This window comes from Phasianus colchicus, chromosome 14 (genome assembly GCF_987193195.1).
Source record: "Phasianus colchicus chromosome 14, bPhaCol1.hap1.1, whole genome shotgun sequence".
NCBI lineage: Eukaryota > Metazoa > Chordata > Aves > Galliformes > Phasianidae > Phasianus > Phasianus colchicus.
The window spans coordinates 8,149,854-8,174,746 of record NC_143449.1 but is presented as its reverse complement, the minus strand read 5'-3'; the positions used below and the strand labels follow the sequence as shown (position 1 = coordinate 8,174,746).

Below are 24,893 nucleotides of genomic sequence, written 5' to 3'. Positions count from 1 at the left end.
AGCCGGGCGTCCTCGGCGCGGCCCGGCCCGGCGGCTGCGGCCCTCCCCGCCCCGTGCCGAGCGCTGCGGGCGCGCGCCTCGCCTCAGGCCGCGGCGGGAGCCGAGCGGGGCCCGGGAGGCCGCGGACGCCGCTTCTCCTCCTCCTCCTCCTCCTCCTCCTCCTCCCCTCCGCCATGGCCACCGAGCTGGAGCCGCCGGCGGCCGGGGCCGTGTCGGGCGGGGCGCCGCTGGAGGCGGAGGAGGACGAGGAGCACTGGCTGTACGGCGGTACGGGCCGGCGCGGGGCCGCGGGACGGGCTGGGGGAGCGGGTCGGGGCGGCGTGCGGCGGTGTGCCGGGGATGGGGCGGGAGCGGGAGCGTCTCCGGTGTTCGTCGGCCCGGGCCGTGCCGGGATTCCTTCAGCCCCCGCCATCCCCTCGCGCCTCCCAGCCGCGCGGCTCCGCGTTTCCCCTGCACAGATGCGTTGTGTTATTGCTGCACAGAACCCCGCGGCTCCCCGCACGGCGCGTGCCTCGAGGCGGCCGCTCTGCCCTGTGGGTGCGGGCGTTGAAGTTCTGTGCCTGCCGGGAGCCTTCCGCAGGCTGCTGCTGCTGGGCGTGTTTTGGTCGGTTGTGGGTTGTTTTTTTGGTTCTACCATTTCTAGTTGAAATTTAGGCTGCCCTGAGGCCGCGTTTGCCGTGTCACAACTGGGTTTTTCTCTCGCTGTGCACGTTTTGTGCTTAAATCCAGCCGTTGTGCGTTCACTTGAATAATTTCATTGTTACCGTTTTTGCAGATGACACCACTGGTAAGCAAGAAGACGGACCAACTTCTGGGTAAGTCAGAGGCTGTTCATTCTAAGACTGTGCTGCAGAGGTTGAGGTGTGCTGAGCACAGCCTGAGGAATGCCATGGACCAGTGCTGCTGCTAGGTGCCTCCCACCCTCCCCATCACACGGGGCCATTGCTGTCAGACTGGGCCCAGCAGTGTTTGTACATGTGGAAGGTGAACTGGGTCAGTCGGCCCACTCAATTTAAAACTCTTTCTCCCTTTTTTTCCCCTCAAATAAATTTTAAATCAGATTTATTCTCCAATTTAATATTCAGGGAAAATAAAGTGGCCTGGGGGTAAGACTTCATGTCGGTCTGGTGTTAATACTGTGGCATGTACTTTAGCCTGGAAAAGCTAAAATCCCTAGGCCTAAGTTAAAACCTTAATATAATCAAGTCAAATTTTTTTGTGTGTGTTTTGTGAACTGTGTGGTTCACGTAAGACTGAACTGTCAAGTGAAAGCTATGGGAGCAACCCAGTGATCAGTATTGATTTCTGTGTGTGAAACTATTGCCTGCTCTTGACAGTAACTCCTCCACAGTTGCACAGTGTGTTCTGCACCAGCTGTTTCTCTCTGTTGCCGTGTTTACATTCACGATGGTGTCAGAAGGCCCCAGTGCTCACTGAGCTGTGGAGTGCTCAGTGCCATCACACGCTCTCGGTTGCATTCACTGCCCCCTAAGGTCATTGTAGATCTGGAATCTGGTACTTTGGTGATTGTTACATGTACTGTCTTATTGCTGCAGTATGTACCCTGCCTAGGGAATAGGACAAATTGACCAAATCAAAACAACAAAACAAGAAGTTTTAGCTGCGATATGTGTGACAGCGTCCTCATTGACAATGAGTATCCTCCTGAACTCAGACTTGTGGTGCATTCTCTGACGTTGTCTCTTTGTTTGTGGCCTCTGTTACCAGTTACCCAGAGGTGTGGTGCTGGCTTGGCTGTAGTGTTTGCCTCTATCGATGAAGCATGGTGCAGGACACAGGGCCTGCTGTCATTTCCTAGCCTAAGGGACATGTTGGATGCCTGCAGTCTGTGCAGGATGCTGCACCATCTGCACACTGTGTGTGGGGTTACCTTGGCTTTCCAGGGAAATAGAACATTTCTTTGCCTGCATGTGATGGCTGTGGTCCTGTCAGGTGGTTCGTTCCCACAGAGCTGACAGGTTAGGGATTGACTGTTACTTAGCAAACATTTATTTGAACTCCGATTCATACATTTTAATGCACACCCACAGATGCTTCATGTGACTGAAAGCTGGAGGTAATACTTGTCACTCTTACTTTATTCGGTCGTCTTTGATTCTTAAGAGAGCTGCAGGATTGAGATCAATGTTACAGGTTGCCTGAATATGGCAAACCACTGTGAAAGTATTTGGAGCCATCTGTGAAGTTTGCTGTAGTGATGCATCTTCTGGTCCTTGTGTAACAGGCCACGTCTATGACTTTGACATACTTCCAGAAGCTGATTTTTCTCTTAGACACCTCTGCTAATTTGTGTAACAAAAGTGTCTTCAGCCATCACCTCACAAACATCACTTCAGCTGCTGAACCTTCGTGCATCTCTTTGGTCTTGACTTGACTGAAGTTCTCTGTATATGGGGGGATTTTGCAAGATGAGAGCTTCAGTGACTGTTCAAATTATTTCTGTCTGCGTTGTTGTTCTTTTTTCTCAGTAGCTGCTGAGTTGTGTTAGTATGATCTGTGGCTTATCTGTTTGGTGTGTCCTTTTATGCAGCCTCCTCACTGGTTTTAATCTGACCAGTGTTTGGATTCTGTTGGGTGTTACGTGTGTTTCTTTTTGAAGATAACCTTGTGTGTGTTTATTATCAGATATAATGTTTTAAATTAATTGCAGAGTTGTTGGTTTTTTTTCCCCACAAAGTACTGATGGCCAAACTGGCTTGGGCTATTCCAGCAGTGTGTTATTAAAGCCAACATTGTTTTGAAGTTCTGCTGGGTTTTTACCTGTGCCATTAGAGAAGAATGGCCTCTCTTCACCTGCCAGATCTGTAACACTCAGTATACTCTTTTCTAGCTTATGTCTGCCAGTTTGACTTCCTTGCTTGGTGAATGCAGTAGGCAATGTTAGCGTTTGTACCAACTCTTTCATGGGAGATAAATCTGAAACTGACCATTGTCGCATTAGGACTAATCTGTAATGAACGGTAAGATGGGGTAGATACTTCTCTGTCTCTTCTTCATCAATAAGTGGTTAAAGTTTTGGGAAGACTAAAATCACTTTCTCCTTAATAGGAGACGTCCCTATTGTTTACTATATACACATATTATTAGCAGTCCATAGGACAAGATAACTTTTGTTATTCTGTGGATGTTGAATTATGGTTTTATTCTGTCAGTGGTGATTGTGTCAAACCAAAACTGAAAGCTGTTGCAGCAGCCACAAGCATAAACAGCTGAGCGATGCTTGGCCCTGCTGTCTGTCAGGCGTTCTTTGGAATCTCTAACCTTGCTCTTCCCAAGAAAAGCAAAGCCAAGCAAGGAGGTTAACAATTTGTCTTACATCTGAGGTAACTGCCAGCATCAAAAACACACTTCATGAGTAGAACCTCTGTATGAAAGTCACCTGGGCAAATACTTTAGAGATGTTTGTAGGTAAACCTCTAGGTTGGACTTGTCCACTTATTTTTATCTGTTGCATTTACTAGACATGCAGAATCTTCTCATCCTCTGCAAGATGCTCCTCAGGAGAACCGGCCCGTCGGCAACGAAGACCGAGAGGTGTCACAGCATGTATGTGTTCCACTGCAACTGGCAGATGTGTTTGTTTTGTGCTTGTAAATATTCGTATATAAAATGATCTGTTTGTGAAGGTGATGGCCCTGCTGTCAAGTACGTTTGTATTATTGTGGTATCCTGACAATTCCCAATGCTGGTGACAGCAACAGGATTCTCATCTTGGTCTGTCTTGTGTAGGGGGGATTGAGCTGTGGTCTAAACGTTGCTTATGCCCACTGAGATGGCAAAAAAAGCCTCTGATGCCACAGGCTGAAAGGAAAAGTATGGCATTGCCATCAGCTCAATACATAATACTATTTGGGGATCAGTAAAATACAGGGAATGCTGCAATAGAAGGCCCAAAGTGCTGAGATTGCTGGGGGTTTCATTTTGATTCTTCCTCGGACCTCATCTCGATGCTGAGTGGATGGGAAGAGGCTTGCTTCTCCCCTGTCTGTCTTCCAGTCTTTTCAGTGAGGTTATTTTCTGCCACTGTGGTATGCTAATAGCGTTCCTGGAGAGTTTTATCAAACCTGCTTGCTCTGGAAAGGGAAGGAGCATTGGGAGCAGCTTCCCCATGCCATTTTGTAGTGGTGAAGTGTTAATTCAGCTCATGCATCTTATAAAGCTGCACCTGCTGGATATCCTAGATGTTTCCTGCTCTCTTGTACATGAGTAGCAGAGATGTGTTCTTGATCACAGTGGGTGCTGCACTGAAGGCAAATCAGCAACTGCAGAATTAACGTGTGAAGTTAACAAACTCATTGTGAGAAATGAGCTAAACATAACTGTTCAGCAGCTTCCTGCTGTTAAGATAGTGGTGTGAGAGAATATTTATTCCAAGGGCCTTATGAGAAGGCTGGTGAATATTTTGGTGACTTTATTTGTAATTTTATACCATGACCATGGGGAAGTAAAAGAATGTCAGACTCTCCCACCTGTCTCAAAGAAAGTGGAAGAGTGAATCTGTGAGATGCGTTGCAATTCTTTGAACTGGGATCAATCAGTCCCACCCTGAGAAGTCTTGCTTTGATTCTTGTTTAGGGTCATTTTTTCAAAGGACACAGCAGTTTCTGCATGGGCATCTGTCTATGTTGAAGGCTGGTTACGTCCACGTTTTTTTTGTCTCTATGGGCAACTTTGTACCGCTTTGGAGTGCAGTAGAACACATTATCTTTGTATCAGGTCATTCTTTTTAACAGTCCTTCCTCATACAAGATTCATAAGATTAGAATTACTGTCTAGGGGAATTTCTCAATTTTATGCGTTAGTAAACTCCTGTGTGTTTTTATTATTGTAAGGCCCTTCCAAGTGGAGAAGATGATGAAGAAGACAGTGATAGTGACAGCGATGATGACGACGTGAAGGTTACTATTGGCAATATTAAAACTGGAGCGCCATCATACATGTATGTATTGCTGGTGATAATGACTGGGTTTGATCCGAGGAAGAGCTGGTGCATTGATTGGGATTGGAAGTGGGGATAACGGTTGGTCTGCATTCTGGGAGACATGGAAGCAATGGCCAGAAAGCAGGAATGGAATTCCTTGTTGAAATCCATTGTTAAAATAGGTATGATTTTTCATAGATCAGCTGCTGGAAAATTAACCAAATATTTATTATTGCTTTATTGAGTAAAATTGAAGTTGGGAAGCTACATTTAATTCATCATCTGTGAAAGCTTCAAGGAGAAAGATCTGTATTGTTAAGAATTTACAGAAGCTGTGAACTGACTAGTTTCAGCTTTCTGGTTTCTTACGATTCACAAACGTGAGGCTGATTTGTGAACTAGGAAGTAGTGTCACTGAATTAAAGTAATACCTAAATTGGCTTAGTGAAATAATAAGAAGACAGTATTTTTGCTTTTAGCAGCCTTCCTTTTAAGGAAATGACTTGCACGTACTTGGTAGCACGTTCTAATTTTTTTACTTCATGTGTTTTTCACATCTCCAGTCACAGAGGTAGTTCGAGTCTGGTAGATTGCTTTGCAGTGCTCCATCCTTTCTGTCAGCAGCTCACTAGATTTTGCAGGCATCCTTTTAGAAATCTGATCCTTCTTTGCCTCTCTCCTCTATCTGTGATATAGGTGCAGCTTTAATTTCCATGTTGTTTGGTTCCATTTAAATAACCATACTCATTCTTCTAGCTATCAACAACTCTTTGCAATACCTTTGTGTTCTTGACTAAGACAACTACCTCATATTAATGTTGGCCAGTAAGTATGTTTCCTGCATTTCCACAGAGTTAGGGAAAATTGTGCTAAGTGAATTTCGCTTTTAAGGTGCTCCAGCTTAGATTAAAAATTGTAGAGAGGCGCGAGTAAACCAAGGTGAGCTAAGTGTCTTGTGAAGGATGTCAGGGTTTTACTGTACTTTTTGTAGAAAAACTCCATATAATTTGTCTGAATACCAATCTAATCACTCTTTTCCATATAGGGGAACTCCTATGAATCTAAACTTAAAAACGGGTAGAGGCTATGGAGCATCAGCTTCAGGTATTGCTGTTACTTTCATCCTTCGCATTTTGTAATATTTCACTTCTCTGGCAAAAGCAGCTAAAGCAGCTGCAAATCTTGTTCTCTGTTTGGAGGAAAATAAATTAGCGAATCTGATTTAAAGTCAGAACAGTAAATGGAGAAATAATACTCTAGGCCAGACTTTTTTTCTTTATTTGCACATATTTCTGCAGATTAATTTTTTCTCACCATTCAATTTAATTTATGTAGTTTATTGAGACTTGTATTCTGTCCTTCCCCATACGTGAGACTGTGTTTTCATGGCCTCCACATGCTTCAGTAGTTTCTGTTTGCAGACAACAACTTACCCTCTGATTGAGAAGATGAGCATAAATTTCCTTTGAAGGTTCTGTACCCAACGAGTTTTCTCTGATTTCAGTCAGTACATTGTCTGCTCAAGATAAATCCTGAAAAAGTCTTTTGTTTTAAGAAAAATAGCATGTTTGGGGAGGGAGAAGTAAGTATTTTGCCTGGGGAGAAAAGTTTTTTTTTTCCTTTGTTTGGGATAAAGTTCATGCATGCTGTAATCATTCGCTCCTGTAGTATCATTCTGTGTTGAATTTGCTTCTCTGCTGTTCAGCTGCAAGTGCAGTGTGCTCTGGCAATTTACAGAGTAACTAAACTATTTTTTTATTTAAAAGTTGGTTGTGGTTTCCTCTGCACTGTAAAGCCAGTGCTAAATTCAGAGTAGTGCTTTTTTAACTGGAGCAATTTGCTCTGCGAATTAGTGGATTAAAGGCATTGCATTATAGGTAGTAACATTTTCTCTTTCTCCAAAGCCAAGTTGCAGCCCAAAGGTATTGATTTAGATGCCGCAGGGAATATAAATGGATTGCCTGTTATAGAAGTGGATTTAGATTCGTTTGAAGACAAACCATGGAGGAAACCAGGTGGGGCCTCACAGTTTCTTGTGGTAAATATTTTTTGCAGTTGTCTTTTTTATTTCACATGTACTTCCTGTCCTTTTATTGCTGCCATGGTAGGGGAATGCCTGAAGAACTTATTTTGCTCAGCCTCTGATGTGTTTCTAGACAACTGGTTTACAATGTTTTGATTGATCAAAGCATGATTTTACCTAAAATTGGGTTGCATTTACTCTCTTTATTTAATTTTCCTAAAGAGAACACTTTTAAAAACACACTATTAATTCACTAGTTCAGTAAACGTTGCACTGAGAGCAATACAGTGAAGTTGTTTGGCAGTGGGTGGCACGTGCTCTGCTCTTCGTGTGCAGCAGCTCACTTCCATCTCGTGGTGGCCACACTCCCAGCCAGCCCATGCAGCTTTCTCATGTGGGCCCTGGCTAAAATATCCCCTCTTCAGGGCAGTGGTGGTGAGAATTGTCATGTGGCAACGTATTCCAATAGGAAAGCAGTTTTTTTCCTTAAATTCTACTGCTGCAGATAGTTGACTAAAGGAGAGCAAAATGCTTTCTACTCCCATACGGCTAGGATTTTTCTTTTAGAAAAACAGCATTGCCTAATTCTTAGCCAAATTCTGCCCCTAGTTGTATGGCTGAGGAAGTCCCCACTTACTGCTTGAAGACTGTGTTATGTAGGCAGAACTTTGCACAGCAGATCTTTGTATATCCACGGTCTCTTTTGTCTTCATCATTTTTATTAGGGAAATTTCTCCTTGGAGGCCACAGCTATGAGATACTACAAATGAACTCTTGTATCAAATTAAGATAGAAAAAACAGAAGTAAATGGAAAAGCCAAAGAGATCCAAGTATTTGCTGTGCTAATGTAATAAAATGTTTAACAAAATATTAGCTGAAGTATGAAATCCACTTGTCTCTTTTCAGAAATAATTATTTTCCCAATAGGCCATGTATATTATCCATCTTTCAAAAGTTTTGGTATGCTTAGTAAGTAGTACTTCTGTAAGGTTATCTGTGGCATATTCTTGATATTTCTTGTCTGCATGAAATGAAGGGTATCAGAGTATAGCAGTGCAAATAACTGTGTTGATGTATAATGGTATCAAACCAGCACCAAGCATCCTAGTATAGAAAATGTAGCTTTTCATATATAGGAGTGTTCCAATGGATTATGGTGTGAGAATGAGGGGATTGGGAATAAAAGAAGTTGAAAGGAAAACAATAAAGTGAGGTTCAGAGTCAGTGCATGGAAATCAGCCTGGTCGTGCTGACATCTCTGAACCAAAACAGTGCCAACTAGCCCTGAAAAACAGCATTGGAGTATGAATAGAGAAGGAAGGTGTCTGCAGAGGTGTGGCCCATAAGTTAATTTGAGATGGCAAGTTAGTAGCTTACTCAGCAGTCTTTCAGGTTTATGTCCTTTACAGGTAATTGTTCAGCAGGTTGGTATCTCTTTAAGAGAGAGAGAGGATGAAGAAATATGGTGTGGAAAAAATAATAGAAGGCTGAAATATAGGCCAATCAAAGAGATAAGTAAATGTTTCTGAATCTACATTGCTGACATCTGCATATTTGGGAGGTACAGCAGGAGGAGTGGCTTACCTTGGAGATAAACCTCGCTTTGTAGATCCAAGTTTAGCCTGACAAGTCCTTGTGTATCAGCTGCTTGCTTTAAAACTGTCTGGCTGGGATCACCCTTGCAAGGGGATGTAAGGGACACTTCAGCAAGGTGCAGGATGCCCTAAGATGCTTCCTGATGCCAGCTGTGCCTTGCAGAGATGCTGCATTTGTCTCTGCGCATCTGCATTCTTAGCAGTTTGAGGCCTCCTCTCTTGCTTAGAAGTGTTTGTGTGGAAATTGAACGTTTTAGAAGAATGAATATCAAAGTGAGGTAACATCCTGGATGACCACAGTTAGGATTGTGTCTAAGATGTAATAATGTACTATGAGTCGTATCAATAAAAAAAAAAAGTACTGTTTCATCAAATGGCTGAGCCCCACAGTTTCTGCTCAGAAGAGCAAAGGCTGTGGTGCTGCCTGAGCTTTGCTAACAAAAGGTTCTATGGCACCACTCTGTTTTCTGGTGGTGCTTGGTGTGCTCTCCCCAGTTCTCAGCTCTCTTGAACAACTCTAGGAGATCAGTCTGAAAAAAAATCCAGTTGCTGAATAACTGTTTGGAAGCATCTCTTTTTATAGCCTGCATACATACTGTAACTCTACTTCCCAAGCAATCCCACTGCTGTCTAGGCTGCAGTCCCCCTCCCAGTCCGGTTTTAGCTGTGGCACACAACAGCTTTCTGACAGGATGAAATGAACTGTTCTCTTAACTTTGTTTGAGCTGTTAGAAGACAGTTTGAGGATGCAGGCCTAGCAGAATCCCAGTGTTAACCTCTACTCCCTTTATCAGGTGCTGATCTTTCTGATTACTTTAATTATGGATTCAATGAAGAAACGTGGAAAGCTTATTGTGAAAAGCAGCGACGGCTTCAGCTTGGGCTGGATCCTGCTCCTCCCATCAGCACTGAGAATAAAATCACAGTAGGTGATGTGTAATCCTTGCATGTGTATACAGTAAAGCTAGGACTTGTTTTTTGTGGTCATGGAGATGATAGTATAAGGGTACATGGTAACTTACTACTGAGCTGTTCCCTATTCCTTCCAGTGATGAGAAATACAAAAATGCCTTCAAAAATTAAATCTCACTGCTAAAAATCTTGTCTCTGTGGAACAAACAGCTCTGGCAGCCTGGCAACGGCTCGAGCAGCAGGACCTGAGTTGAGTGTCTGGTTGACTTTGAGGCTGTCCAGGTTTTTTGGGGTGTCTGATTAGTAGACCCTGTGGGTAGGAGTATGATTGATGGAACTACTGATTTCAGGATTGATCTGAGTGAAGCTGGGTATCAGTGGCTTTTAAGGTTGCTGCTTGTTCTTGTTGCAGTTGTGTAGCTGCATTTTGTTTTTAGTGATTGCTTTGGATATGAACCTTTGTAGAATTTCATTAGGTGGCTAACAGCTGTTAATCTGAACTCGAACCAATGAGTCAAGAACAAATATTACTATCTTCAGTTTTGATTTGAGGGCTACATGAAACTGAATGTGAGATGTGTTAAACTTTTGGACTCCTAATGGGGAAAAATGTGGACAACAGTTTGGAATAGCCAACTAGTTTACAGAAATGTCAGCCTCCTTGACTGTAGAATAGGTTGGTTGGTTGTAGCAGCACTGTAATTGTTTCTCACAGACCTTCAGTGGAGTCTCATCTCTGATGATTCAGTAATTTAAAAGTATATGCATTAAACTTGTGTATTACGTATTGCCTTCCTTAGGTCCAGCAAGGAAGAACAGGAAATGCGGAAAAAGAAGTGGAAAACAATATAATCAAAACAGAATTCAAAACAGACTTCTTGGCTCTTGTGGGAGGACGTATGAAAGCTGGGCCTCCTCCTAATAGGTAAGAGATAATGCAGATATAAAGCTTGCGTGCACTCTGACATAGTTGAGATACACCTGGGCTATATCTGAATCTCCTCAAACTGGAAACTGAAGGAAGATTTAATTTTACAGGAAGCTACTTTGGTCATTCATTCCCTATTGTCATCTGCAGCAGTGCTTTGCTTAAGGTTGTGCAGCCCCTGCCTGCTCATTTATGGGTTCCTGTACTCTGGTGAAAGGGGAACGACTGGGAGTGGGAAAAACAAGGCAAATCCCTCAGCTTTGAGAGCACACCTTGCTGACTGCTTATGCTTACTTGGCTTATTCTTATTCCCTTGATGTTAATCTTTGCCTTTAAATGAGGATGAATTACATGTTTGGCAACTGATGAGAGGAGCTATGGGTTTCTGAACATGTGTGCTACGCTGGTAGATGGGTACTAATTTGTATCTTCCTGCCACAAGAGAATCCACAAGGCTGGACTAAGCAAAACAATTGAGTTATTTTGATTGACAGCCACTGTGGGGAAAATTACTTTGACTTTATAAGGTAGTAGGGTTTTTTTAATCAAAAGCTTTAGAAAAATAAAGCTGTAAGGAACTAGAAAGGTCAGGGACATGGAGTCCTGTCTTGCAGAAATTAGTCCCAGCTTTCCTTTTTCCAAATAAAGCTTCGTCTGAGAAAGAATCAACCAAATACTTCAAGTATAAGCTTATAAAACACTTCTTGGTCTGTTTGCATGTGAGCACTTTGCTAGCATTTCTGTCACTGTTCATAGTGTCATCAGATTGGTCCTGCTTTTTCCAGATGTTATGCATCCCTCCTAAACTTTGAAAAATCTACAGCCCTATAAGGGAAGCTGGTGCTATTTTAATTATGCTGCATTTTTGTCCATTTTAACTAGCAGTCTGATTTTGAAAGTACTGATACAGGCTAATGGAGTTTTGGTCAGGACCAGGAGGAGTATCCTCACTAGAGGATCTCCACACTAGAGCATCTCCAAAATCCTAGGATTACCACTGAGATTTCTTTTTTTTGCTTAGACAAAGCAAGCAGGTTTCAATGAGAGAATTTTTTATTTTACCAGCTAGCTGACTTGATTTTTGTTCACCCCATTTAAACTACCTGCAGAATTAGAAAATTCTGCTGAGTGGGAAAAGTCACCATGGTTTTTTCTATAATAATTGCTGGAAGACATGTCTAAGGTCAAATGTATAGAAATTTATTGCTTTGTGATTATAGGATGAGGGATTACTAAACTTCACTTGTGGATGCCTCTCTCTCTCTCAAACTTGTGGTGATGTTACAATAAGCTCCTATAAAAATGGTCTTGCCCTGAGCGTGATGTGGGTATGACATACAAGAACAAAGCAAAATGCAGTGACTGACTTCATAATGCACAGACAGCACTGTGTCTGGGCTATATGAGAATACTTTTGTTCATAGGTTTAGTCTTGATTTTGCTAAAGACAATGGCAAAACTTCTTTCACTGACAGAGTAGAGTGCTGGGAGATGGGATAGAAAGTATCTAAGAATCTCATTTGTAAGTAGTTTTGGTGGTGTCGGCATCAGTTGAAAGACTGGACAGAAACTAAGAGAAATCTAGGCTGATCATCCTAAAGGCTTCTCTTGATAAATATTCCTTTTCATTCAGCATGATCCTGGAATTATTACTTAAATTCAGGGAGTTAGCAAAGGATTTAGTTCTGAAGCTGTGTCTAAAATCCATGATTTTTCACCCATATGTGGTGGTTCGTTCTTTCTGAGTGTTCAGAGAGAACTAATTCATCCCTATAGGCAGAGCTCAAATTGTCCAAATGTGAAAAAATGCCATCTCATTCATCTCCCATCTCATTTGCCTCTTAACCAGCTAGTGCTGCCTGCAGAGTTGTGTCCTTCTTGGAAGAGAAGGAACTTAGCCCTTTTGCTTTATGTTGCTGTGCATGAGAGAGGTGTATCTGCTAGGGGGGAGAACTGCTCCTTTTAATGTCTTAGAGCCTAAAAAGATGCATCTGCTTTGTACCAGGAAGCTGGGTGGGACAATTGATGTGATTGGTGGCCAGGCTGGCACAATTAGGAGAGTGGAAGGAAGACGACGTGATAAGCATGCCTCTGAAGAAAATCCAATTCAGGTAAATGTTTTGAGCTGACTTAAAAAAAAATTCTGATTTTTACTGCATTTTCTGTGAACCCAGATTAAAGTCTGTGCTTTCCTGACCTGCCATGTAACTGTTTCCATTTATAGAGTAGTGGCTAGTGTATCACTCCTCCTAAAGTGTATGTATGTATTGCTGTCTTTTGGAGGTTGAATTAACTTCTGTGTTAAAAGCTTTACCTTGCTAGGAGCTAGAGGTGGTCCTGTCAAACACAGCCTTCCCATCTGCGTGGGAATGCCCAGTTTCCCTTTGTCACTGGATCTCCAAAGTATTCTCAGATTGCTGAGCTGGGGGGCTCCTATGTGGATTATTCCCTTCGTCTTTACTGTTAGGTTGGAATTTCCAGTCTTGTAGTGGAGAACTTCTTTGTGGTGCTTACATTTCTTCAGAGTAACAGTTAGAGACGTCGCCTGCATAGCCTGCAGCTTCAAACTGGATCCAGTTCAGATCTTTTATGTCCGTCAATTTCTGGTAGACTTATATGGCAAGAACTCATCTCTTACCACCTCTCTCTTACTAACCACCCTTAATTCACACAAAAAAAGGACAACTTTACCCTTTCTGGGCACAATTTTTGGTTTGTGTTTTTACACGTGCTTTCATGGGCTGTTTACTCTTTAGTGGTCAGTTTCCAGCTTTTACCAACTGAGGTCAAAAAAAGAATTTGTTAAGAGAAAGTTTGCTGGGTAATGGTTGTTTTTCCTCCCACTTAGAAGCTTTGATAGCCTATATTTCCAAGTCATTCTGGTCTACCTGCATACTGATCATTCCTTCATCAGTAGTGTGTGTTTAACCTAATTTTGTTGGAGATGTGAATCCTCTGACCTACATGGTCACATTGTGAAAGACAAACTGGATTTAAAAAAGACTAAAAGATGACAAATAGAAAGCAGAGCAATGTAACCCTTGAGGATGGCTGCTTTTTATTGGAAGCCTGTGCAGGTGACAGTTCTATTGGAGGCTGAATTCAGTCTCTCAGCAGTGGAACAAACGGTGCATGTAACACCAAAACGTTCAGCTGTCTTGCACAGTAGTGCATACTGCTTGAATCTGGTCTTGCTGCTGTTCTGCTTAAGAGAAGGTATGTTTGTAAGAATATTGTTTGCTTTGATAACTTTCTTCCTCCCCCAAAGGGTGCTGTGCCCAGGCCCAGCAGGGCCTAATGTTTTCAGGTATCTCAGGTGTATCTTGGTGATACATTTCCTTTATGCTGGTGCATTGAGGTCCTTACTCCAGGAATGAATAGACTAATAACAGTTTTCCTTTTTCCGCTGCCTCCCAAGGTTCTCGGGGATCATGGAAGCAAGCCCCAGCCCCCGCAGCAGCCCCAGCAGCCGGCGCAGCCACAGCAGCCCCCTCAGCAGCAGCCCTTTGCTCCCCCAGCTGGTCCTCCACCACCCCCACTCGCCGGACCGCCGCCACCGCATTTCCTGCATCCTCCTCCACCTGTCACTTCTGTGCCACCACCACTGCATCCTCCAGGTGGGTGCTGAGCAGAGCAGGCAGCCCGGGCTGTAGGCTGGGGCATGCCAGGCTCAGCAAATCAGAGGTTTGGTCAGTAATTGCTGTATGAAGTCAGACAGCAGGTCTGACTTAACCAATCATTGCTCAGCGTCTCCATCAACCATTTTAACATTTGTCCTTAAATACTTTTAAAATGGCATCTCTTCCTTGAAGAAAAAACTCTAGGTTTTGATTCGATGAAAGGATCTTTAGGTGTTGTGGATCTTTTCACTTTATTGATAAATGTAAGGAAATGGTTTTCTGCTTATCAGCAGAAGAAGAAAAGCACAAGAATTGCTGACCTGTGTCAGATCAGCAGGCTGTTTAGTACAGCACCTGCTTGGTTCTGACTTGTTCCAGGTGCTTCAAGAATGATGCTAGAACTGTAGTATGAGAAGGCAGCAGAATTTAATATTATGATACAAAGGTAAACAGATCATAATTTGGGAAAACAATTCTTTGTGAGCCAGTTACTATTTAACAGCACTTTTTTTTTTTCACTGGCTTGTTTGTTCGAATGTGTGAAACTTTATTCAAAAGCTTTAGGTTGAAGTACAGAGAATGATGTACTTTTCCTTTTGTCCTCATTTGTTTTCTTTGCATGTTTGTTTCCATAGGTCTGCCACCACCCGGTCCAATTCCAGGTAGGTGTTAACTTGCTCTCATAACAACAGCATGCACAGATGGCCCTATTGAGCATTTGGATTAAGTAACTTGAAAGAGGATGACACTGGGCCCATTTTAGAGCACAACTAATCTAAGGTTAATAAACTCCAGTACAACACTGAACTCTAACTGCTTATTAACAATTAGTAGGGATTCTTAATTCTTTCTTTCTTTCTTTTTAATCTTAAGAACAATCCAGGCATTGAAGTGGAGAACTCCAGATAGCAAAGGCCAGTTAAATTTGAAATAGTTTAGTTCTTATTTTGACATCTTACACAGCAGGTCTTTGAGTGACAAACTGATGATTTGTATAGGAATTTGGAGTGTGAGACTGAGCAGAAGGAATGCAAGTACCAAAGAAATGCCATTTCCATCAGAAGCCTTTGCTTCCTAGTGTGTCTTAGAGCTGGTGAATGCTAATAAAGAAATGCAACGACCAATCTTTAGCATAAACTGTAAATAAACGTTGCTAGCTCAAAGCTACCACAAAACTGAGATTCCTTTAATTGTAACTATTTTTTTCTACTATAAATTTTTTCTAGTCCAGGGAAAAAAAAACATGTAGCAATTTGTGTAGCAGTATTTCTGACCAGATGCCATACATCTGCAAGTCCAAGGCTGGTGGCCACCACAAATGTGCAGTCAGGCCACTGCCTCTGTGTTGTACTGCACAGTTGATTCATCTGCTTACAGAAGGTCTGCACTCAAAGCACTTTTTTGGACTTAACGTGCTTGTCCTCACTGTGTGTCAGACATGTTGGACTTGTTGCACAGCTTTCATGTTTGTGCTTTTGTGTTCATGGTATGCCCAGGGCTTCCCAGATAAGAATGCTGAAAACCTCTACCAGCTGGGCTCTGAGATTCAGATAATTTCTGTTTGTTAAAACATCACTCTTCATACTCCTCTCAGTGTACGTTAATACTGCAGAGCTGGTTCTCCTTGTAGTACTTAGAGGAACCTTTAAGTACTCATAATAAACTTGGATTTAGAAAGCTTTATTGTAGTGAAACTGGATGCAAATGCTGGTCTTGATTCTAGACACTGCAGCACTCAGGTGCTAGTCAAGTGCATTTAGATTGAAGTTGTTTGGGAGGAGTAAGGTAGAAGAAATGACCTGGCTGGTACAAGGAACTTACAATTCAGGTAACTAGGTTGAAAAGGGAGATGAAGGAGAATACCTGCTAATTATGGTAATGAAGGTGATCCACCACCATTATAGCTAGGTGTTCATAACAGTAGCACTTTGAAGTTCTTGTGCTTGAGCAAGTGAGCAAATGTGATTGAAATGCTCTAGGCATTGTATTTTATTGGAAGATCTTTCTTTAAAGAAAAGAAAAAGCAAGCATCTAAGGGTGAGACTGTCCTTCAACTTGTTTGCAGCACAGCTGGGTGAGTTAGAGACTTCAGCCTGGTTCTATTGCAGTGAGACCCTCTTCTTGGGAGGGGTTCTGCTGACCTACTTTAGATGCTTATAGGAGGAGGTGATGAATTGTCCCAGGTTTCATCAGCTGAGCTGGCTCAATCTCCGTGGTCTCGAAGAGGAGCCTGGAGCTGCTGGTTTTAACGTAAACAGCTGCAGTTGGGCAGATGGCTCCTATCTTTTCAATCAGCACAGTGTGCTCTTTTTTGTTGTTGTTTAATGGTAAACAGATGAATTTTTATGCAAAATCAAACCAATGGATGTCAGTAACTCCTCTAACTGTCAGTTATAGGAAATAATGGTTTCTTGCAGTTACGAAAAGAAGCATAAGAAGTTCTCTTAGGAGCAACTGGCAAGTCCTTCTCACTTTCACATTAGTTAAGGTTGAAGAGTTTAGCTTTAAAGGCTTATGTCACTTCTGCAGGTCACCTCTGTGAACTGCTGAATTCTCCTTTCTAAAGATAATGGCTTGTGGTCCTATGTATAAACTCTTCATTTGTTAGAAGTGGACTTTTTTTTAGCCTATGATCTCTGCCTTGTTGGTGCCATGTCTTCTTATTGTTTTTTAACTGTATGAACATGTGCTCAGAAAATTGGCTTTCTTTAAGAACAGTGGTGGACAACAAGTTCTTTGTAATTTTCTTTTACTCACTTTAATCAGTGGAGAAATAAAACCTTTACCATAGTTGCAACTTATCTGCATCTCAAAACCCATGCTTTTCTGTCTTCCACAGGACTGTAAAGATTAATGTTTATGCCATAATTAATCTTACATTTATGATGAACAGTTGAAAATATAAGGTAGCACTTCCTTTATTTTTCTTCCAGTAGCCCTACAAAACTAGCACAGCTACTTTTAATTTTGGTTGGAGATGTAACCCTAAAGGAAAAATACTGCATTCCAAACAGGTCATTGTTCAAACATTTCATTTTATTTTAAACTTCAACTGCATTTACCTGTAAGCAGCAATGAAGTCTTGTTCCCCTCAAGTACGACTGTGGTCTGTGTGTGATGACTTCCATTCTGTGTTTAGGGCTCTTCCCGCCGCCTCTGGCCCCGCCACCAGCTCTCCTCATCCCAACGCTGGATGGGTAAGGCCGTGCCTGGGGTGGGCTCTCCATAGACAGGAGTGATGCAGGGTCCTCCTGAAGTCAGTGCCAGTGGTTGCTAGTCTAGGTTTCATCTGGGGTGGGATATGGGAGAAGATTCCAGGTTGAATTCTGTTTGCAAAGTGCTGATTGATTGCAGTGATTTGCCTTGGTTTGTCGTGCTCATGGCGTGGGAAGTCAGTAAGTGTTAGGATTGCACTTTAGTACTGAGCAGTTGATAGCATGTTATGTTCATCCAGGTTCCCTGTGAGTCTCCAGGTACTTTGTAAGCATGGGTTATTTCCCAGGAAGCCTGTGCTGGAGTTACATCAGGGAGGGGTAAAGCAAGGCAAGCAGTTGAGGTAAAACAGTTTCAAAAGGTGTGACAAAGCAACTGCTCCTGTGGGCATTGCTAAGAATTTACAATGCAAAGTTAAACACAGTCACTGGAACCCGGGGTTTGCTGTTTGTTCTTTATAAAACGTGGGTTAAATGTGCAGCACAGACATACCTATAGGTGGTTTAGCCAAGGGCTGCTGAAGTGAGTAACCTGCATTCCATTCTCTCTCTCTCCAAAGGCAGCCAGCCAGCTACAACAACAGACAGCCCCCTCCATTTGGCTACAACTCTGCAGGTGAGTACTGAGGACAAGAAACAGTCATACTGCTCACATCTCTTCTTTTTGGTGTTTGGTGGTTTAGGCTTTTCTTAGTCTTACAGACATCATGCTTTCTTTAACTCTGGGAAACTCTATTATATATATATTCAGAAAGATGAATGTGGCCCATAATGCAGCAATGGCAAACAGTTTTGTAGTTGAGTCCTAAGCCTAAGCTCACTGCTTTCAGTGTAGGTATCTAGCTACAGAGAATCTTCCTGAGTGCCTCATCAGCATTTTCTTATGCACGCTGGCTCTTCCTTTTCCCACACCCTTCAGGGACAAACACAGCCATCAGCTTTACATCTTCTCCATGAGCTTTTGAGCGCCCTTTTCCTACACTTTATCATGTTCCTTGCCTGCAAGCACATGCAGACATCTGACTCCTTTGGTTCTCTGGTGGCAGAGACAGTGCCAGAACTCTTAAGTCTTCTTCCCTTTCGCAGCCCTGCATGCAGTGCTTGCATCCTCTCCCCTTTCGCAGTGACCAGTGGCATGGGGCCATGACCTGATCCAACTGGGCAGGTCCTGCAGGCCACTGCCTGGGTTGGGATCTACTGGCAGCTCTGGGCTCATCAGATGACATCCTTAAGTCACAGCCGTTGTCCCAGCTGCTACCTTAGACCCCAGAAGTGGTGCCTTGTAATGGCTGGCTGATCTTGCTGACTTGGCAGCAGAAGGATGCCCAGCTCTGTAGGCCCCTTTTCCATCTAAGCCAGGATGTCTGGGAAATTTTTTTGGTGAGATGTGGCATTGCGTAGCCCTGGCATAAAGGACAGGGGTGGTTTTGCAACAACACCAGTAAATATGCAGTCTTGATTATGTCTCCCTCAGGGAAAAGGTGTTCACTTGTTCTTAGCAAACTGGTAAGGGTGAATAAGGAGATGTGGGCACTGTGGGGAGTTGGGCCTTTGTTGTCTGCAAGAGTGGGACATCACCTTTAGGTCCAGCTGTTTGACTGGGTACGGCTGCGGGGATGGATGGGTGGGAAAGACGCTGATACTGCTCCAGGCAAACAGGATTGCTGCTGTCTTGCTGCAGACTCGGGTTTCATCAGCTACCCACCCATCTCCACGTCCCACACGCCCTGGGTGACCACGGTGGACAAAGGCGCGAGCGGCTCTGGCAGCAGTCACTGGGAGTACTCGGGCTCACGGCGCGAACGGGAGCGGGAACGGGAGCGGGAACGGGACAGGGACCGCACGCCCACCACCAGCGAGTACAACAAGTGAGTGCTGGGGCCTGGCAGGGTCCTGCTGCAGCCACCTGTGGGGGCTTGGCCTTGTCCTGGGTGCAGAGAGGTTTGCCCTGTACCAGTTACATTTTCTGGCAAAGCATACTTTGGATGAATAGGAGACAAAGCTAGGAGCCAGTGTCACTGGCTCTTTTCTTTTTGTTTAATCCAGGAGGACCAGTTCCGCTTGCTCTCCCACTTGTAATGTGAGGCTAGTGAATGGAATAGCCCCTCTCTGTTTACTTGGTGTTTTACAGCTCAGTGTGAAACAGCAGCCGTAAAAGCTGCTGCTTCTTGTCTTGTGAACGAAACTGTCACATCAAAGAGAAAAGCTGTGCATTGCTCAGCTGTCCTGCAGAGGCTTCAGGGCAGGAATGCCAGTCACCAGGAGCCAGCCAGGAAACAGAAACCCTTCAGGAGACCCTGGGTGCTCCTGAGCAGTGCTGAAGCAGTCATCTAGCTGGTGGCTGATGGGAGCAGGCGGCAGCAGTGCTGGGAGCACGTGGGAGAGGGAGCTTCATCTTCCCAGTGTTGATCTGGGTCTCGTGAAGGTTCAGCTGCGGCAACTCCTCCTGAACCCGTTCCTTATGTGCTCTGCTCTGGGTGCCTGTGGTACTTCCATCCCAGGGAGCATCAGTGTTGTGCAGTCTTCAGGATCAGAAGTGCCACCAGTCATTCAGAATGTGACCAGAATGTGCTCTCTGGCAGGGCAGTGGGAGCTCTCGCGTCCCTGTGCAGAGTAAACTAGGCAGAATTTCCTGGACTTTTTTCTTTCAAACTTATGGGCACTGCGGGAGAATATGGGGCAGAACTGAGCCAAAGACCAACGTACTGCAGAGTGAGGAACCTGGGCTCCTGCACTTCCTGAGGGGATTCTTGCCACAGCCAGGTCCTGAGAATATCGTTGACATTTTTGTGTGTTTTCAAGCATGCTGACCTCCAAGATCATGCTTGCCAAGCAGGGCAAGCGGCTATGCTCAATGGAATCCTTTAGAGCACTCTCAGATGATTGGTAACACACATTCATTTGTCTGGCTTGTTTCCACCAGTCATACAATGCTGTTTTAGACTTTATTTCTCTCTGAGGCCGAATATTGTTTCCTATGGTGGGTCTTATTAACCCCCCCCCAGGCATCAGCTTTCAAAATTAGAATAGGAAAGAAACTGTGGAATGAGTCTGAGTTTGGGTACATTGTGCCCACCTCATGTGTAGGTTGGATGAGGTGCCTTGAGTGCCCGGGTGCAGGCAGAAAAACCCCGTCAGTGACTCACAATTGCAGTGTGGGCAACCTGAGTTTTTAAAGTCACAAGGAAGCAAACAGTCTCCTAACTTGTGATTCTTTCCTGTGAGTTAGACTGTGGAGCGGTAGTGCAGTGAGATAGTCTAGCACCTGGGGAGGCAGAATGACAAAAGGAATACGTTTCCATTGGTTTGGAACAAGGCAGCTTGGGCTTTCAGGAGCATCATGAGTACCTCTGCCTGTTGGTAGCAGGGAGTGACAGACTTTGGTTGGGAATTCTTCAGTCCTGTGAGCACGTCTCCTGGCTTTGGAGCCCAAAAGCATCACACCCACACCTCGCTTCCCATTCTGTTCCCAGCGAGGACGAGCGGTACCGCTACTACGGCCGGGAGCGCAGCTATGACTTTGAGCGGGACTATCGCCGCAGCCGGGACCGCAGCCGGGAGCGGGAGGACCGGCACCGGGAGCGCAGGCACCGCGACAAGGAGGAGAGCAGCAAGCACAAGTCCTCGAGGCGGTAAGAGCCACCTGGGGCTGAACTGGGCTGCTGGTGGGAGCTCACCTTTGCTGTGGACAAGAAGCCAGGTGCTACGAGGGTGTATTTCGGTCATGCTGGCTTCCTGTGATCTGCTCCAGCCCTGAGATGGGAGCAAGCCTTGCTGCTTGCCGTAGGGCATCAGCAGGATGTCAGTTGGTGCCACAGAACTGCAGCGTTGTCTCAGAAGGGAGAAGTCAGCCTGCACCAGATACCACATCAGAGCTGCATGGGTCCCAGAGTTAAGAAAATGTATACATAGTGCAAATCCATAGGACAAGCATCTGATTTCAGAATTGTGTGCTCCTGTGCAGAGCAGGTCTGGTCTCCAGTCTGAGACAATGCTCAGTTGCTGTGTCACTTTACACCCTGGTAATGACTTGAGCAGACTTGCTCCATTTTTTTTGGTGCTTCAATTTCTTTTGGAAGAAATTCATGACAGCTCTGTAAGTAATTCCCCTTTCTTGAATGTAGTGTCAGAAAAACTCCTATATAGTTACTGCAGGTAAAAGACTGTTCTCATCCTTATGGATATACTTAGGTTTCCGAAAAGGGACAGATTGCTGAAGGTTTGGAAACAAAAGAATGGAAAGAAAGGCTAGGAGCATAATCCAAATGAAACAGAAAACAAATGGAAGCTGAGCTGATACTGGCCTAACAGGCCAATAGCTCTAAAGGTTATTTCTCAGCTTCCTGTACTCAGACTGGAATTCACCAAAGCAGTGTCCAAATCAGAGAGCTTGATTTGAAGAACTGGGCTGCTCCACCAGTTGGAAATGAGGTGACTTCTGACTGCTAAACCACACACAGATGCACTCTCTGTTGCTCAAAGTGGCAGAATGAGAAGTCTCTTTTCCAAAGCAAATGAAGGAAATGAATGCTTTCTGTGGGAGGCCACTCCTAGTGTGTCATCAGAGACCCTCCTGGAGCCTGGCTGTGGTTTAGGCCTGGTCAAGGCATTTGCAGGTGCAGCTTCGCTGTAGTTTCCAGTTTACTGGGAATCTGAAGGAAGTTGCTTACAGGTGGTTAAACCACCAGTGTGGCACAAACCACTGCCACATTGCTACCTGCCAGGTAGCTGAAGGTAAATGGAGAGAAGGTAACTGCCTCTTTTTTCGTTTTATTTTTTTATTTTTATGCCTATGAAGCTACTCATTAAACAAGTCAGCGAATTGCAGCCAGAAGCTTTTCAGCCAGACCTTCAGAGGTTTGTCCTGGCCTGGCACTGTTGTCCCAGCTGCAGTAAGAACGAGTCTTTCCACATGGCTCTCGCTCACTTGTGGGCTGTGACCACATGTCTTCCTGTGACAAATTTAATTTGCTTTTTTTTGTACTCTCTCCTCTATTCTAATTCTGCTACTTTCACACCATGGTCAGTTTCTGGAGAGCTCATGTGATTTTAAACCTGTGAGGAGAAATGACTGAATGTTGGCAAACCAGCAGAAATCTCCTCCAAAGGGGCCAGGAACCAGGATGGGCAAAACCAGAGCTGCTGGTTTCCTCATGTCCCTGTTGGGAGACAGAATGCAGGGCTTACCAGTGCTGCAGGCAGCAGTGTGGGGCTCACAGGTCTGTACCACCCCATCAGCCACTTGGGCTGGGGTTGCTGCCCTGTGCTGGGGATCCTGCCCCCAGCAATCCTGGTGCATCTGGAAACCAGCTCTGGAGGAGGAGATAGAGAAGCTCTAAAGCACATAGCTGGTGGAGTGCCGGGTCATTTGTGAGGAAAGAGAAGCAGAAACAGGGCCTGCCCTCCCATTGGGAAACTCACATCTCTCAGCTGCACTGACCCACCTCTTGCTTCTAGCCTGCCGCTTTCCCCAGCACGTTCAAAAGAGCAAAAGTTTCCCAGCACCTCTCAGATTTGGGATCTTCTCAGCAGCCTCAGTGCTTTATATCAAAGCTGGTGATATGGCAAGGCTATCAGAGCTCCCTCAGGAGTAGGATGGACACAGACTATATATAATTGTTTATTATAAATAAATAAACAGAGCACTACCCCAATGACCTTGACAGCATTCCCAACAGTGCACTGCCTGCCCAGCTGGGGTGCTGCCACACAGCATCATGGAGCCCAGGTCCAGCTGCACACGGTGCCAGATCATCCCCAGTGAGCAGAAAACATTCCCATGGCAGCACAGTGCCCCAGCATTGCTGCTCTGCCTCCTCTTGCTCTGGATCCCAGTGCTCTGCCTGTGCTGCACAGCTGGTGTGTTTGGGTCTCGGCTGTGGCAGAGCTGTGCTGCTGCAGGCTCTGAGGCCTTTCCTCTCCTCTCTCCACCCCCTCCAGCAAGCAGCACGAGAGCGAGGAAGGGGAGAGCCATCGGCGCCACAAGCACAAGAAGAACAAGCGCAGCAAGGAGGAGAAGGAGACCAGCGAGGATGGCACCCAAGAGGGAGAGGAGCAGGACAGCAAGGAGTGAGGGCCCCAGGACAGACGTGCTCCTATGGAACCAGCGGGGCGGCGGTGAAGTTTCATTCTGGTTTTATTTTGTGTTTTCTTCATGTTTTTTTTCCCAAGGGAAGAGGGCCTGGCTCTGGGTGAGCAGTGAAGCTCATCGCAGTGGTTTGAGTTGAGGCTGCACGTGCAGTTAAACTTTTTTTTGTTGTTTTCTTTTTTGATACGAGACAAAATACAGCAGTACTAGTATATAAAGCACTGAGCTACTCTATTCATAAACATCCTTAGGGAGAACTTTGTTGTATCAGATCCTATGGTTTCTGATGGAAGATGGCTTCAGCTGAAACTAACGCATTTAGGTAATAGTTTTTGTTTATTTTTTTTATGACCATCATTCCTTTTTTGAAAAATAGGACAGTAAGTGCAACTTGAAATTTATTGTCCAAAGACGAGTGTGATTTAGATCCCGAGAGCCAGCTTAGAGGCTGGCTTCTAGTAGAGAAGTCTCACCCCCAGATACAGTTCTGTATAGCTATGAAAACGCATTCTCATTTCTGTGTGCCAGCAGACAGCCTGTGAGGAGGAGCAGCTCCTGCTGGTGGGCCTGGGTCTGTCTGACTGTGCTCTGCTGCCTTCAGGGAGCTGTTGTGTTCACACAGGGTATGCAAAGACTTCAAAGCTTCTTTTAATCCATCACAAACATAGTTCTACCACGTTACAGCCATAAGTGGAAAACCAATGGACAACCCATAGTAAGAGCATGAGTTTCTTCTTAATTAGCTTTGACTAACTGTTGTTTTTTTTTTTAACTAAGGGTTGAGCTGAATAATTTAGCACACTAGGTAACAAAAAGTTCCATCTAGCAGTTTGCCCTTGTGGGGTTGACTTATTTCTATTTGGATATTACCAACACTCCTGTGCAATGCATTCCTTCTCCCCTAAAATCTTAAAATAAATTCAGTCAAATTCCAGACTTTGTTTGGACTTTAGTACTGGTTGAGTAGGGTGCAAACATATTTCTGGGTGGGAAGAACGGGAAGCAGTTTTGAGGGGTTTTGGTATGCCTGGTTCTTAAAGACAATGTTGCACTTCTGTTAGCATGAATCCACATGTCTCATTTTAAGTATCTTCCACTGTTTTGACTTGATATTTCAAACTGTTCTAATCTCTGCCCTAAAATAATGTGGTTTTGAAACTTTACATATTTTTTTGTATTGTAATCTTGCAAGTCGGAGTGTCATGTGAAGCTTACAACTGTAGAGACTTGAGCCAGTATAGCACTATGGTAACAGTTTATATGCTATGATGGTGCATTTGATGGGTCATTAACTACCAAACCTATGGGGAGAAGAATAAAGTATGGGGTTTTTTTGTTTTGTTTTGTTTTGTTAATATTGCTTTTAAAGTGTGCTTTGAGGTCATGGGACGTACATGTGTGGGTAAGATGTGTGCCATGAATCAGCTGCAGAGCAAGGCTGCAATCAGGCTTTGAGGCCCTCAGTGCTCTGTCAAGGCCAAGGGAGCAGCTGGGGTGGGGGATGAGCACAGGGGAGGTAGGTAGAAATAAAACAGAGGGATTCAGAATCTGGAAGCATGCTGGGGTCTCCTA

The 24,893-nt window shown here is 44.4% G+C and overlaps 1 protein-coding gene across 2 annotated transcripts; it reads left to right on the top strand.

Moving 5' to 3' along the window:
• Window positions 1–43: 43 nt before the first annotated feature.
• On the top strand, window positions 44–24,659 carry LOC116229738 (uncharacterized). 2 transcript variants are annotated; one of them, XM_031594428.2, is made up of 16 exons: window positions 44–267; window positions 776–815; window positions 3,483–3,567; window positions 4,854–4,960; window positions 5,988–6,046; window positions 6,847–6,957; window positions 9,356–9,486; window positions 10,274–10,398; window positions 12,407–12,512; window positions 13,820–14,018; window positions 14,657–14,683; window positions 17,161–17,218; window positions 17,794–17,849; window positions 18,915–19,101; window positions 20,707–20,865; window positions 23,174–24,659. In XM_031594428.2, the coding sequence occupies exons 1-16, from the start codon at window positions 174–176 to the stop codon at window positions 23,304–23,306; spliced, it is 1,677 nt and encodes a 558-aa protein (XP_031450288.1). In that variant the 5' UTR covers window positions 44–173; the 3' UTR covers window positions 23,307–24,659. The 2 variants fall into 2 exon arrangements, with proteins under 2 accessions (XP_031450288.1, XP_031450289.1); XM_031594429.2 differs by lacking the exons at window positions 44–267; window positions 776–815 and adding an exon at window positions 2,852–2,981.
• The last annotated feature ends 234 nt before the right edge of the window (window positions 24,660–24,893 follow it).